Raw genomic sequence first — 14,550 nt, 5'->3', positions numbered from 1 at the left:
AGTTGTATTTTTCTTTTTTCTTTTTCAAAGCCAATCAGAAAGAAGGGGCGGTCTAAGCATGCCCGCCCCCAAACTACCAAAATGAAACATGACAGCGCACAGACCGAGACAGCGCGCGCGCAGAAAGGCACAACGCATGCGCAGAAAGGCACAGCGCGCGCCCAGAAAGGCACCGCGCGCACGCCAGAAGGCGCCGCACGCGCACACAAAGGCACCACGCGCGCGCAAAAGGGTGTCGCGCGCGTGCACGAAGTGGAGAATCAGCGCGCGATAACAGTTTTTACGCGCTTGGATTTTTGGTACTTATGTGACGCCATAGACATACTGTATGTTTGCAATGCAAGCAAGTACAGACACTAAATTTGAGCCTTTTTTAAACTAGTGTTTATTAAATACTTCTAAATTATGGATGCAAAAAAAAAGAATTTGGAGAACTCCTACTGAAATGTAAATGTTAACACATTTATTACACAATTATATCTACAAATTATGTCCAAAAGGAAGACTACAAACCAAAATGATCATATATCTTTCCGAAAAAAAAAAATCAATACAGATATTCGGGCACAAAGTACATTTTCCAGCATCATGAAGCTTCATGCAGCAATTGACTCAATTGGGAGTCTTGCAACAACATACTACAAACATGGCACACTAAAAATTTAATATTTTGCCATGGTTTTAACAGTCATTGTGCGGTGGTCATTGTTATAAGGCATGTTATGTTTGGTCATAAGATTAATAAACTAACAAAACATTTTTGTATGAAAGCCCACACAAATCCAGCAAACACAAGCTATGTTGTGTGACATCCCTGCTCTCCAAGTCATAGGAAAATGAAGGATGGAGAGGCTTCCTGTGACAGGCAGAGTGGCAGTGACTTTCCTTCCGTGAGGTCGGCGAATCCAGAGCAGCGGTGGCAGGCCCCTGGAGGGAGCTACCAGCTTCAGTTTGCTGTCCATCAACTGCAAAAACAGAGACTTCAGCAGCAAAAAATATTGGACCAGAACCACAGCGGGCATCAGGTACTGTAAATGTCACATACTGTTTTTAACATTTTTTCTAACTATCATAGGTCCCCACAATAACAACTATTATATCACAATAACAAGCATGTTGCCCAACAGTTGCCTGATTCTGGAATTTGGACTGTTTACAAACTACTTTTAGTAATTTATTAGGAACATTGCTAATGAACTGTGTTTGTGCACGCGTGCCACTTTTCAAATAATAGGGTGGGCCCTCCTCGTGTGATGGGGGGGGTGGGGGGGGGCACTGTATTCTGTTTTTTTTTGCCGTACCAGAATATGATGGAGCGCATGTAGCACTTCGCCTCACTGTAGCCATGGTGGCAGATGAGGAAAGACCGGTGTGTTGTTTCCTTCAATGTTAATAAGCTTACAATAAAATGTAGAGGTATGGTTATAACAATTTTATGGACAGATTATACTATTAATAGTCACAGTGGAGAGTGGGGGGGCAAAATATGTTATTCTTCCTTGGGGGACGTAACAGAAAATAATTAAGAAGCACTGCAATATTAAAAAAAGTATCTGTATGAACTACATTAAAGTCACATTTTAACAGCAACATCATGCTCGGTTAGCCTATTTGGTGAAGAAAAATAAAAAATGTAAAACTTTTAGCTCCCATGCCTGTTGACTTAAAGGGTAACTGCACTTTTTTTTTTTTAAATTTTGCCTATCGTTCGCAATCATAATGAGAAACAAGAAACACAAATGTCTTTTTGTATTTTTTAAAAGATTTTAAAGATGATAAAAAACACTTGAAAGATGCGGCTAATAGGAGTCACCGTTGTAGCAGTCAAAGACCTCTAAAACAACTTCAAAACCCTCCAGCAACGTTTTATATACACAGTGCAAATCTATATATAATGTAATAACAGACACGTTCATAACAATATGTAATATGTTAAATATTTACCTTATTTTGATCATTTTAATCATTTCAGGGACTGATTTATTCCACGCATTGATTTCTGTTTCCAAAGCAGTGCACATCTGATGTCTGGACTTCTGTTCCTACTTCCGTAATCAAACATGTGTGTGTGTGTTCTAATCATGGCAGACTTGGTAACAGACAACGAAGATGACTATTTTTGGACAAATGAGGATTTACAACCTTATATTTTTTAAGCTAAATATACTGCTACCTATAGAAGCAAACACAAAGGAAGAGTGTGACGTTGGAGCCGATGGAAGCTGGGACAAGGGGATGAAAGCGATTTTGACGCTATGAATATGGACCTTGGAGACAAGCTAATTCGACATAAATGAATTGCTTACCCAAAATCAACAAGATACATCCCCGGCCAGCTGGACCAGACGAACTGTCAATCGAGTGAGTTACTTTAATATCGATCATGATACATGCAGCACGCCAAGCGAGTTAGTACAACTACAGTACATACGCTGTCTGGCTAGCTTAGCTGTGTACAAACAAAACATGAAATGTGGACTAATACTTTACAGATACTAGAGATGTCCGATAATTGCTTTAAAATGTAATATCGGAAATTATCGGTATCGTTTTTTTAAATTATCGGTATCGTGTATGTTTCGTACTGTGTTTCTGTGTTTTGGGTTTCTTATTTTCTGCTATGGATAGCTCATAAAGTTATGGGCAGACATTCATACCTCCATCCATCCATTTTCTACCGCTTATTCCCTTCGGGGGCGCTGGAGCCTATCTCAGCTACAATCGGGCGGAAGGCGGGGTACACCCTGGACAAGTCGCCACCTCATCGCAGGACATTCATACCTATTAAGGAAATGTCAGAAATGGAAGAAGAAATAAGACATTACACTTTGGATCTGATTCAGATGTATTCAGGACTTTTTTTTTACGATATGGTCTGGCGGAGGTCTGCACTCTCAGAGTTATTTTCTAGTTTTAAGACGTGTAGCGAAGCCTGCCCTTTTACAAAACTAACCTCTGTGAAGTTGTGGGCTTATACATGGGATGGGATCATCGAGCTATGTACGGGTCAGTATGTCCACGAGGAGGTTTTTTGTTCATTAAAACCCGGAACACATAAAGCGAGCGTTTGGTGGTCATCAACCGACTCTAGGGACACATATTACTGCCATAAGGCTATTTTGCATAGTAGGGGTCTCATCACAACATACTTTCAATATTCCACAGTTAAAAAGAAAGTAGGATAGACTGCTTCAAGAAACCACTAGAGGGGGATACTCTTGAAAGTATTTACCTACATTCAGATTAGTTACTATTAGAAAACAAAGTGCCAAAGCTTCATGTCAAACATATACCTCTGAATGGCGCAGATGAAAACCCAGTGACTTGTCAGTGAACTGCTGAGTTATGTTTCCCCCATGTCTAAAAAAATATTACCTTACCTAAGCATACGATTGTCCAAAAAGCGCCCACATGAAGAGGAAGCTTTCATGTTAGCATTTCAAAAGCTATTTGGAGAATCTCCTTCCAAACCACTTGGTCTTTCAGTGGGAACATCCTGCTTGACAGAAGCTCATTCCTGGAGAGCCAAACATGACTCCTCACTCAAGACTGCATTGTTTGACTAGGCTACTCAGCCAAGCTTATATTTGAAGTAATCAACGCATGCTGCCTGTGAGAGGTTCTTTTAAGAGTTTGTTCATGGCAAATGTTATGTCCCCATTAAAACGCTAATGTCGTTTTCTCTGATGTATGACTGGCCGTCAACAATTTGAAGTTTACAGACAATTTTGCTCTTTGGGAAAAAACACGTAGTCCTCGCTGCCATGTTTTTGCACAGTTGCTCTGAAAGACGATCCCAAGGAGGAGCGTATTTATTCATTTTCCAGTGGATTTTGTGGAGTCAACACGAAGATGGAGAGAAGTGGAGACAGGAGGGTGCCATGGGACAGCTTACAGTGTGGAATGACTGGAAGCAGGCACTTTTTTCCAAGCAGTTCTCAGCATTGCTGTTGCTCATTGTTTTTTCATCTTTATAGCTGGGCCTTAATTCATGCAATTTAGGTGACATTTGTCTTGGATTGGTGCAACAGCTTCACACAGGGCACTTTATGTGGTCACTTTCCTTCACTTTCTCATCCTTTTCTTAAAAGTCATTGGCTTACATTTTTCCCTACAGGATTTCCCGCCATCCTCCGGGTAAAACAGCCTCAGGAATATCTTATGAAACCATCAAATGGCCGTCTAGTCGCTTAAAAACTGAGGTTACAGAAAGGGTGACTAGTTACGGGAGTTTCATCACCACATTTGACAACCCTTTCTAAAATCCTTGCCATTGTTTCCTGTTCATTCCGCTCCACCTGCTTCTTCCTGACAGTCTGTACTGACAACTTCTTCACAGCCTGTTAAACCCATTGTGCTTTTTGAGGCTGACCAGAATGATTCTGCAAGACCCACTCATTGATTACATGAGTTCATTGCATTTTTATTTCTCTGTGAGTGTGTTTTTTTTTTTACAATTTGGCTTGTGGCTCCTTAAGCACACCTTCCTGGCTTTCTCATTGGAAGAGTGAGTGTCCATATTTGTAGGCTTTCCGGGAGAGAGAAATAGTCAGGGAGGCTGTTCCGGGCTCTCTCTCTCCACGTTTCACTTATTGGGTGCAGACTGTGCGGCTCCTCCGTGGGCTTGGCCCCAGGCCACCTGGCAGCCAAACAAAGGTGCCCTTCCTGGCCTAGCTCAAGCTGAAATGCAGCCATAGGCCATGCAACCTGGAACTCAAGTTCTTATTTATCAGCACAGAAATTACATCAGATATCATCGGCACCAATGGCGGCCCTTGAACGATTGCACTGTGAAGCTGGAAGACCATCAGCCAGCGTCTTAGATAACCATATGAAGCTGTAGAGAAAATAGCATACACATGAGATGGCGAAGGGAATGCATGCAACACTTGCACCAGAATGGCTGCAAGGATGGACTTGAACTACAGCTCTAAGATAATATGTCACTGAAAACTGTTTTCCAAATCCACCCAAGCCCTTTGAGTGTCTCTTTATAAGCAAACAAATTATGTGAGGAATCTGCTTTTTTAGTGCAGCCAAATCCAATAAAAATAGAAGCTTGTTTTCATTAAGGATGACTTGTCAATTTGAACTTAACATCAGTTTGCATCACTCATTGTAATGAGTTTAACAAAAATTATCACTCCACCCTGCATTTCCCCCTTAGATTGACTCACAGAACTCTTTTTTTATTTTTTTTTTAGCTGCCCTTGCATACTGAAGCTATAACTTGTTCATTATGTTATTAAGGTGGAACCTCAATTTACGAGTTCGTAAATGGAAAAAATTCCTAAAATAAACCAATTATTTCCATAAACAACAATGTAAATATGAAAAATTGATTGTAGTCTCGACAAAAGTCCATGTTTTAGTGGAAGTTTTTCACTTTTTAAACACAATATTAAGCGCTGTCTGGTACTGTATATCAAACAAACATGGATCAAGTTTCTATTTAAAAAACATACTAACAACAGCAACAAACAACCTTAAAAAAGGAACTGCATTTTTGGGGAGAATTTTGCCTATCATTCACATTTTTTATATAAGACAAGCACACATACATATTTTTAAAATGCATTCTAACTAGTAAATAAATGCAATCAAAAGTTCGCCTAGAATGGAGCCTACGGGAGTCGCTCTATTCTGCCTAAAAAGTGCTTAAAGAGACATCCAAAACATTCTCAATCAAGGTTTTATATACTTTTGTACATGCTCTAAGTATGTATGTAATTTTAGTAGCAGGCATGTTCATAAAAACATGTAATATTTACTTATTTTGCTCATTTTTAATTTCACAAATACATCGCAAGGTTCTTCGTAAACATCACTGATTTCTGCTCACTGCAGACTCCATTAGAAGCCAACAAACATAATAACACATCACTTACTGTACAATGTCCGCTCTCAATGGGATGCCGATTGATTAGGATGTTCATATATTCCCCGTTTAGATGAAGAATTACTTATAATCCTTGCGAAGAAGAAGGGGGGTGAAATCAACCGTCTTTTCTTATCTTCTCTCTCGCTAAATCCGTGTCTAAATTTGGATGCCGAAGTTGACCCAACTTGTCCCAATTATGTCCTCACCCTTCTAGCGTGAGACACATTATTTATGATCTAGATAGAATAAACTTCCACAAGCTCTGAGGCGGAAAGAGCAGCTTACTAGCTCATGATGTTAATATAGCTAGTTAGCTGTCTGTGACAATGCGCCGCTAAAATAGTTTGTCTGTGTTAGCGCTTATAATAACAATATCACTAATACTTTAAAAATACCGGTTGTGAAATGTAAATAGGGCATTGTTGGAGCTTTTTTGGATGGTTATTTTGATGGACTTTGTGGGCAGAATAGAGGACCTCTGCATTGGCTCTGCTGTAAGCAGACTTTTATTTACAACTATTTACGAGTTACAGTGCATTAAAAACAAACAGATGTTTTTCTTGTCTCATAATGATGTGTGAACAATTGGGCAAAGTTCCAAAAAATGAGGGGCAGTTCCCCTCTACTGTTCTTATATTTAACCTGCCCTGCCTACACGCACATACCCTGTCACTAGCTTTGTGGTGCACTCACAATTTTGATATCACAAAAGTCTTCAATTTTGACAGCCAGGTTACCACAACGATTAGGGAAAAAAAAAATCGACTTTACCTTTTCAGTTAATCTCCTTGGCGTGCAGCAGAAGAGAGGGAGAAGAGGGAGGGCAGTGTCGACAACGCTTTCCATTGTATTTTTTTGGACTCATATTGAGCTAGCATTGGGGTTCCATTGTATTATTATAATTGTTTGACATGCCGCACACAAGCGAGGATTTGTAAAAAAATGAAAGTTCTAAACACATGACAACAACAGATGGAGAGAGAGAGAGAGAGAGATGAGAGAGAGAGAGAGAGAGAGAGAGAGAGGAGAGAGAGAGAAGATGAGAGAAGAGAGAGAGAGAGAGAGAGAGAGAGAGAGAGAGAGAGAGAGAGAGAGAGAGAGAGAGAGAGAGAGAGATGAGAGAGAGAGAGAGGAGAGAGAGAGTGAGAGAGAGAGAGAGAGAGGAGAGAGAGAGAGAGAGAGCGAAGAGAGAGAGAGAGAGAGAGAGAGAGAGAGAGAGAGAGAGAGAGAGAGACAAGCTAACATTTCTTTCTCAACACATAATACATTGTGGCTGTATCTGGATCTGTGGAACGCATAGTATTGTAGGACTCTGCTCCGGGGTGGACCGCTAGCCTGTCCATCAGATGGGGGACATCTCTACGCTGCTGACCCGTCTCCACTCGGGATGGTTCCCGCTGGCCCCACCATGACTGGACTTTCGCTGATGTGTTGGACTTTCACAATATTATGTCAGACCCTCGACACCGAGGATGTCGTTGTGGCTTGTACAGCCCTTTGAGACACTTGTGATTTAGGGATATATAAATAACATTGATTGATTGATTGATTGATGTTCAGCAGGGCATGAACTGCTTTTTTCACTATGAATGTGCTTTGAGTCACTAGAGAAAAACGCTAGATAAATATACTGTAATTCTGGAACTCCACTTATGTTTGGAAATGTTCACAATCATTATGAGAGACAAGAAAACACATCTTTTTTATTTTATTTTTTAGAATTTTAAAGATGGTAAAAAACGCTTGAAAGTTGCGGCTCATTGGAGTCACCATTGTAGATTTTAAAGGCCTCTAAAACAACTTCAAAACCCTTCAGCAACGTTTTATATACACACTGCAAGTCTATGTATAATGTAGACAAGTTCATAACAATATGTAATCTGACCATATTTACCTTATTTTGACCTTTTTTTTATCATTTCCGGACTGACTTCTCCCACGCATTGATATCTGTTTCCATAGCACCGCACGTCCATTGTTCTGGTAAAAAACGTGTCCTACTTCTGGAATCAAACACGCGTGTGTGTTATAATCATGGCAGACTTGGTAACAAAAAATGAAGACGACTATTTTTGGACAAATGAGGATTCACAACTTTTTTTTTTTTAAATCAAAATATACAGAGGATAAACTGCTGCTTATAGAAGTGAGCACGAAGAAGAGGCTGAGATGTTGGAGCAGACAGAAGCCGGCAGAGTGAGGGGAAAGCGATCACGCTATAAATGTGGAACTTAACTTGGGACGGCGTGGCGTAGTGGGTAGAGCAACCGTGCCAGAAACCTGAGGGTTGCAGGTTCACTCCCTGCCTCTTACCATCCAAAAATCGCTGCCATTGTGTCCTTAGGCAGGACACTTCACCCTTTGCCCCCGGTGCCGCTCACACCGGTGAAATGAATGATAGGTGGTGGTCGGAGGGGTCGTAGGCGCAAATTGCAGCCACGCTTCCGTCAGTCTACCCCAGGGCAGCTGTGGCTACGAAAGTAGCTTATCACCACCAGGTGTGAATGATTGATGGGTTCAGAAAAACATGTAAAGCGACTTTGGGTACTTAGAAAAGCGCTATATAAATCCCAGGTATTATTATTATTATTATTAACTTGGAGACAATTTGACAATTTGACAATTTTGACATAAATGGATTGGTTACCCAAAATCAACAGGAAATGTCCCCGGCGTGGCCGGGGACATTTCCTGTTGATTTTGGGCAGCACGCCATGCGCGTTAGTACAACTACAGTACATACGCTCTCTGGCTAGCTCAGCTCTGTACAAACGAGACATGAAATGTGGGCTAATACTTTACAGACACTGTAATGTTTTTCAGTCAGCACAAGTTATTGACCTAGCGCAGTGTTGTGCATTACAAACTCAAACATGTTTCGTGTTGATGTAGAAGCTAGCTTATCTCTTGCCGTATTTTCTGGCTAATACCATAGCAAGGCGATGTGTAGAAAAATAGTTCCTCAGCGTTCGCTCTTACAATAACAATGTCGCTACAGCTGTGTAAATGAAGTATTGACTGTTTTTGAATGCATTTTTAAAGTGATTTAGAGGTATAATTGATTGCTTCCATTAGCTGCATTGCTAGCTAAAGAGACAATTTTTACATGTTAAAAAGAAAAAAGAAAAGCTTTTGTCTTCCTGTCTCTCATGATTGTGAACGATAGGCAAAATTCCCCAAAAAGCGCAGTTCCCCTTTAAGTGTTTTACTGCTAGATTAGGAGTGCATCCCTTGCACCATGAGTTAGGATGGATATGGCTTGTCTTTCACCCTTTACTCCAAGTTGCTGTGATGTGTTTTGCTGTGCTTAAGACAGTAAGACCTACTCCTGGAGTTCAATATGCCGTGACCATAACGCTCAGTAGTACACTATTGCCTCAGTTTCAACAGTGTGCCGCTATTTAAATGATGTTTTTGTGTATACTCCACGGTTTTTACCACGGAGACACTCATTTACTGCATTTAATGTTATCATGCTAATGTTTTGCTATGTTTTGAAACATGCAGCACATTTGTACCCCTTTTTATGGACATTTTAAAATCAGTCCTGCAGTGCATCTATAATGGAACCAACTTTTTTAGCGTGCTGAAGGTGTGCTCATGGAAGTTGCTGGCACTAACTACAAACATGCGGTGGATTGTTCCAGACGCAAGAAAATACAAATTACGAGAAGTTTTTTTCATTCATATGAAAAATGAACTTTAAATTAAAAAAACATAGATAAACCAAAACGCGTCAATTGAATTTGTTTTCATCAGCCCCTTAAGTCATCCAGCATCTATAAAATTATATTGCCGAATAGATGATATGTCTAACAATTGTATTTTTGGCAGTCCATATATGTTGATAAGCATGTGTATGACGGAGTTGCAGCCCGATTGCCTCCTTTCTCAAAGCCATTTCTGCACACGTCCTTTCTCGACAGACTAAATACAGACGCAAAGAGATGTATTCTTAATAAATCACACTGCATGTGCTAAATAATTCTAATTGCATCTCCTCCTAGTATAGTGGGTGTTCTGATGATCAGCTTATATTCTACATATTCTTGAAGACAGAAACACTAAATGGATTGCGCTCCTTATTTTGCTCTCTTAAAGGGCAACTACACTTTTTTATTTTTATTTTGCTAATCGCTCTACAATCTTTATGAGAGACAATGCAGCTACTGTAATACGAGCAACCAATTCTACCTCTATATCACATAAAAAATGCATTTCAAACACCGCCAACAATACTTCATTTACATTCAAGAACATGTATAATAACCAACTGTAATGACATTGTTATTGTAAGAGTAACACATTGGTATACTACAGTATTAGTCGTAAGCCAGCTACGGCAAAAGGTAAGTTAGCATCTATGTCAGTCCCTGAATCGCTTTAGAGTTTGTAATGCACAACACAGTGCAATAAGACACCAATCTGTACTGATAAAAAGCAATTAGAACCATATTACAGTATCTGTTAAGTATTATTTCATGTTTTGTTTGTACACAGCCAGCTCAACAGCATATGTACTATAGCATGACATGTTGTGTGTATCATGAGCAATATAGTGACTCACTTGATGGACAGTTCATTTGGTCCAGCTGGCCGGGTAGTTTTTTTTCCCGGTTTATTTGGGGTATACACTCCATTTATGTCGTCATAGCTTGGCTCCAAGTTCCACATTTTACACCGTGACTAAGTCACACCAACCTCACTCTCTACGCTTCCTGTCTGCTTCGTTTAATCCTTCCTTCGTGCTCGTTTCTATAACTAGCGATTCATCTGTTGTATATTCAGCTTCAAAATGATAAGGTTGTGAATCCTGAGTTGTCCAAAAATAGCCATCTTCGTCTTCTATTACCAAGTCTGCCATGATTACAATAGACAAGCGTTTGTTTCCTGAAGTAGGAACAGTCATTTGTTGCCGGAAGTCGGAAATGCGCTGCTATGGAAACCGAAATAAATCATCCAAGGAAAACAGTTATGGCAATGCTTATAAAGACCAAAATATGGTAAATATTGTACATATTACATTTTATTATGAATGTGTCTGTTACAACATTATATAAATACTTGCAGTGTGTATATAAAATGTTTAATGAGAGTTTTTAAGTCATTTTAGAAGGCTTTAAAAGCTACATTTGCTGCATCTTTCAAGCGTTTTTTTGTATTATCGTCTTTAGAATCCTAAAAAAAGGAGACGTGTTCTTGTCTGTCATAATGATTGTGAACGATAAGCAAAATTCCCCAAAAAATGCAATTCTTCTTCAAAGCAAAAACCATAACAAGAACAACATTGGCTAGCTCATGTTACCGTTAGTGGTTTAAACAGAACATTATGATTTTAAAACTGTCTATATTTTTTGTAGTTACTAAGTTTGTGTAATTATTTACTGGACCAAATGAGATGATTAGTGTTTACGGCAGTCACTCACTCTGTTTTGTCAACGTGTACGCACAGGGAGCTTGTGCACACATACAAAAGCAGTCCAAGTGAAGCAACAAACAATTTGCAGTCATGTTGTTATATCGTTTGCATTCAATGACAGCTAGTGGTAATTATCCAAATCAGTATCATTAGCTAACAACACCCAAAGCTAATGCATGTGCATGTGTTACATACGTACTTAGTTATGTAATTATGTCCTAGAAGCTGTAAGAGGGTGGGGATATAACGTTGGAAAGTTTGCGCCCTCTAGACATCTGTGTAAATGTTGCAAACAGCCCTTTCAGGAGACACAAGTAGTAGCTCAGCTTTGCATGTGTGCTATCAAATTTGAAAGCGTTTTAATACATGTAAACCTTTAGTAGATCAGACTCGCAGTGTATCAATATCATGACAAGACTGAGTCACCACCACCGATTCTTTGTTTAGGCACTTGATTCAGTGTAATGATACACTGGCAAATGGACTAGTTTTTTATGTGCAGTGTTTGCCAAAAGTTTGCCTGGGATTTGGTCTTCCTTGTAGTACGGCCAAACATTTTCATTGGAATCACACTTATGGACACAGAACCATCGAATGTCCCAAAAATGGAAATGCAATTGGTTGTCTGTCTTTGAGATTTGTACTTTGTGTACCCGACATATTGTCCCATAAGTTGTATATAAATTAGAAGGAGAAAGTCAAAATTAAACAGAAGTTGTCTTTTTTTTGTCCCACAGGATCAACAGTCAAACGAAACAAGCGCTCGCCACGCAACGGTTCCCACAAAATCATCCAGCTTTCCTGGACCACCCCATCACAGTCACAGTCAGGCCTGTGAAAGTTGCGTTCTCTCCCCAAAGCCACCCAGCGAGGCCCGAGATTGCCCGCTCAGGAAACCAGCAACAAAGCGATTTGTCAAGTAAGAGTTGCCTTTTAGTTCCATTCTTAATGTTGCTTCTGGCATGGCTTTGTTGAGTTTCAAGACAATATGGCTAATTATAATGAGAGTTCCACCATGTGTGCTGTACACCATGTCTTTTTGCTGCGGGTGGATCTGCCTCTTCAGTAAACAACCTCCACACAGGCCGATTTCTGCCTGAATCATAAACACAACGTGGTTCAGTGGAAGGGCCCAGGCTCGGAGCGCCATTTAAAAAATCCTGTTTGGTTTGGAGATAAGCTGAAGAGCAGAGAAGGGAAAATTAAAGGAAACGAGTGAATCAGGGCTGAACGGCCAGCTAGTTCCCCAGCTTGCTTTATGACTTTATTACTACAGGAATTGGCCAAATTACACAACAAAGGCAAACATTTATGATCAGAGCTGACTATTATTTTAATGCTTGTTGCAGGTACAAGATCTCAATCCCAAAGTCGGTATATGTTTTATCAATGCTTGTTTATTTCTACGTGTGGAAGCCTGATAGGATAGTGCTCATTTTGTAAAGACTGGCCCGGAAGTGCTCTATTTGCTGATGTGTTTCATTCATACGGCTGACTTGGGCTGGCAAGCGAAGAGTTAAAAGGGCAGTGGTGCAGTTCAGGGGTTGTAGTGAAGGTTAGTGGAACCGGCTAGGTGTCGTGTTTGCTCCGGAGTGTGTGTATCTGTGTGTGCGTGTGTGTGTATGTGTGTGTGTCTTCCTGGCAGTTGCCGTGTTTACCCACTGCATGTGGAATTCCAGAGCAACCTTCCCCTCCCCAATGCCGACCCCCCTTCCCCAACACGCTCCTCTGTCCTGCATTTTTGTGGTCGGCCAGTGTGACAGGGGAGAGTGTGGGAAAAACGGAAGCTTCAGAACCAAAAAGCATTGATGGAAACAATGAAATGAAAGAAGAAAGGGAATGGAAAAGAGTGACAGAGTAAAGTCGACTCTATCCAGTGGAATGGAGATGATTGTTTGCAGAAAATGTTGGGATAATAAGTTGCTTCCCTTCTAGCCCTCATTTTAGGGGCAACCCAATCCTTTTTGTTATCTGATATTCATCCCAGTGTACACCTAAGCCTGGCTGACTTATAATAAAATCACTGTGCTGGGTTTGATCATACAGTTCAAGGTTATTCACTTTCCTCTCGGCACATGTTGAACTGCACACTGAACTGTACAAACGTGCCACTGATCAGCAACACTGGTTTGTTTCATCCATTTATCAAGGGCTGTCGGCTCGTTTAGAAAAGGTGCGGGTATTTGTGCTGATATGTAAAATAAATGAGCTGCTCGATAGGTCCTAAAAATGCAATTTACAATCAACAGTAAGAGACTTAAGTTATTAATAGCGTAGTGCAGGGGTCCCCAAACTTTTTGACTCGGGGCCCGCATTGGGTTCAAAATATTTGGCCGTGGGCCTGGCTGTATATATACATATACCGTATTTCCTTGAATAGCCGCAGGGGCGCTAATTAATTTAAAACCTCTTCTCACTCCTGCGGTTACCAAAACCATGCGGAATGAGCAAGCATGCTCTAATTATTTTAAAACCTCTTCTCACTCCGGCGCATACCTTATCATTAAAAACACATTTAATAAAAAAAACGTTATTATGATCTTACCTTTACTTGTAGATGGGTCCATGTGCAGCTGCTTCTGATCAAAGGCAGTCTTTCTCATCTTTCTTCAATTTTAAAAGTCTCTGGAGATATTCCTTTAATTATTACCTCCTGCTTCGATTGAAAGTCCAGTTTAGAAAACGGTTTTATTTTAGATATGTAATCCTCCATGTTAAAAGTGCAAGCAAACAATTGCTGCATGCTTGCTGCTTGTTGTCTTCTTCTGCAGTACCTGTCTCCTGCAGTACTGGTAGTCGCAAGAAGGATCACTAGCGCCCTCTACCACCTGGAGGCGGGAGTCATTTAATGACTCATATTTGACCCGGCGGAAGTGCCAAGCATGCGCTAATTATTTTGCGAAACGAGTTTGACCCGGCTGTAATTCTAGGCAGGCGAATACTATATTCCCGGCGCCAATTCAAGGAAATACGGTATATATCCGCGGCCTGAATTTTGGACGCTGGCGGGCCAGATTTGGGAACCCTGGCGTAGTGGTTCACATCAGATGTGAGTAGAGTTGCCAAAAATTGTACTAAAGTCATCCAAATAATTACTTGACTAAGAGTAAGTATTCAGAAAAAAAATACTCAAGTACTGAGTAATGTTGTCTGTCTATCTGTGTTGGCCCTGCGATGAGGTGGCGACTTGTCCAGGGTGTACCCCGCCTTCCGCCCGAATGCAGCTGAGATAGGCTCCAGCATCCCCGCG

At 40.6% G+C, this 14,550-nt stretch overlaps 1 protein-coding gene and 1 long non-coding RNA gene across 9 annotated transcripts in view; one reads left to right on the top strand and one right to left on the bottom strand.

Moving 5' to 3' along the window:
• Window positions 1–14,550, top strand: part of ttll5 (tubulin tyrosine ligase-like family, member 5) — a 142,915-nt gene that overhangs the window by 102,579 nt on the left and 25,786 nt on the right. For all 8 annotated transcript variants that reach the window (XR_009825310.1, XR_009825311.1, XM_062042037.1 and 5 more), the window contains 2 exons: window positions 827–1,025; window positions 12,038–12,219. Coding sequence is in view for 6 of the 8 variants with exons in the window: in XM_062042037.1 (XP_061898021.1) it covers window positions 827–1,025; window positions 12,038–12,219 (381 nt within the window). In the remaining 2 variants the exon portion in view is untranslated. The remainder of the gene's footprint in view (window positions 1–826; window positions 1,026–12,037; window positions 12,220–14,550) is intronic.
• Window positions 449–14,028, bottom strand: LOC133646558 (uncharacterized). Its single transcript, XR_009825314.1, has 3 exons — window positions 13,846–14,028; window positions 2,658–2,781; window positions 449–965 (listed from the first exon to the last, which is right to left on the bottom strand). It is a non-coding gene; the product is annotated as an uncharacterized LOC133646558 (long non-coding RNA).

Source organism: Entelurus aequoreus, linkage group LG03, assembly GCF_033978785.1.
Source record: "Entelurus aequoreus isolate RoL-2023_Sb linkage group LG03, RoL_Eaeq_v1.1, whole genome shotgun sequence".
Taxonomy (NCBI): domain Eukaryota; kingdom Metazoa; phylum Chordata; class Actinopteri; order Syngnathiformes; family Syngnathidae; genus Entelurus; species Entelurus aequoreus.
The sequence above is the reverse complement of the archived record's forward strand: the minus strand, read 5'-3'. Positions and strand labels throughout refer to the sequence as shown.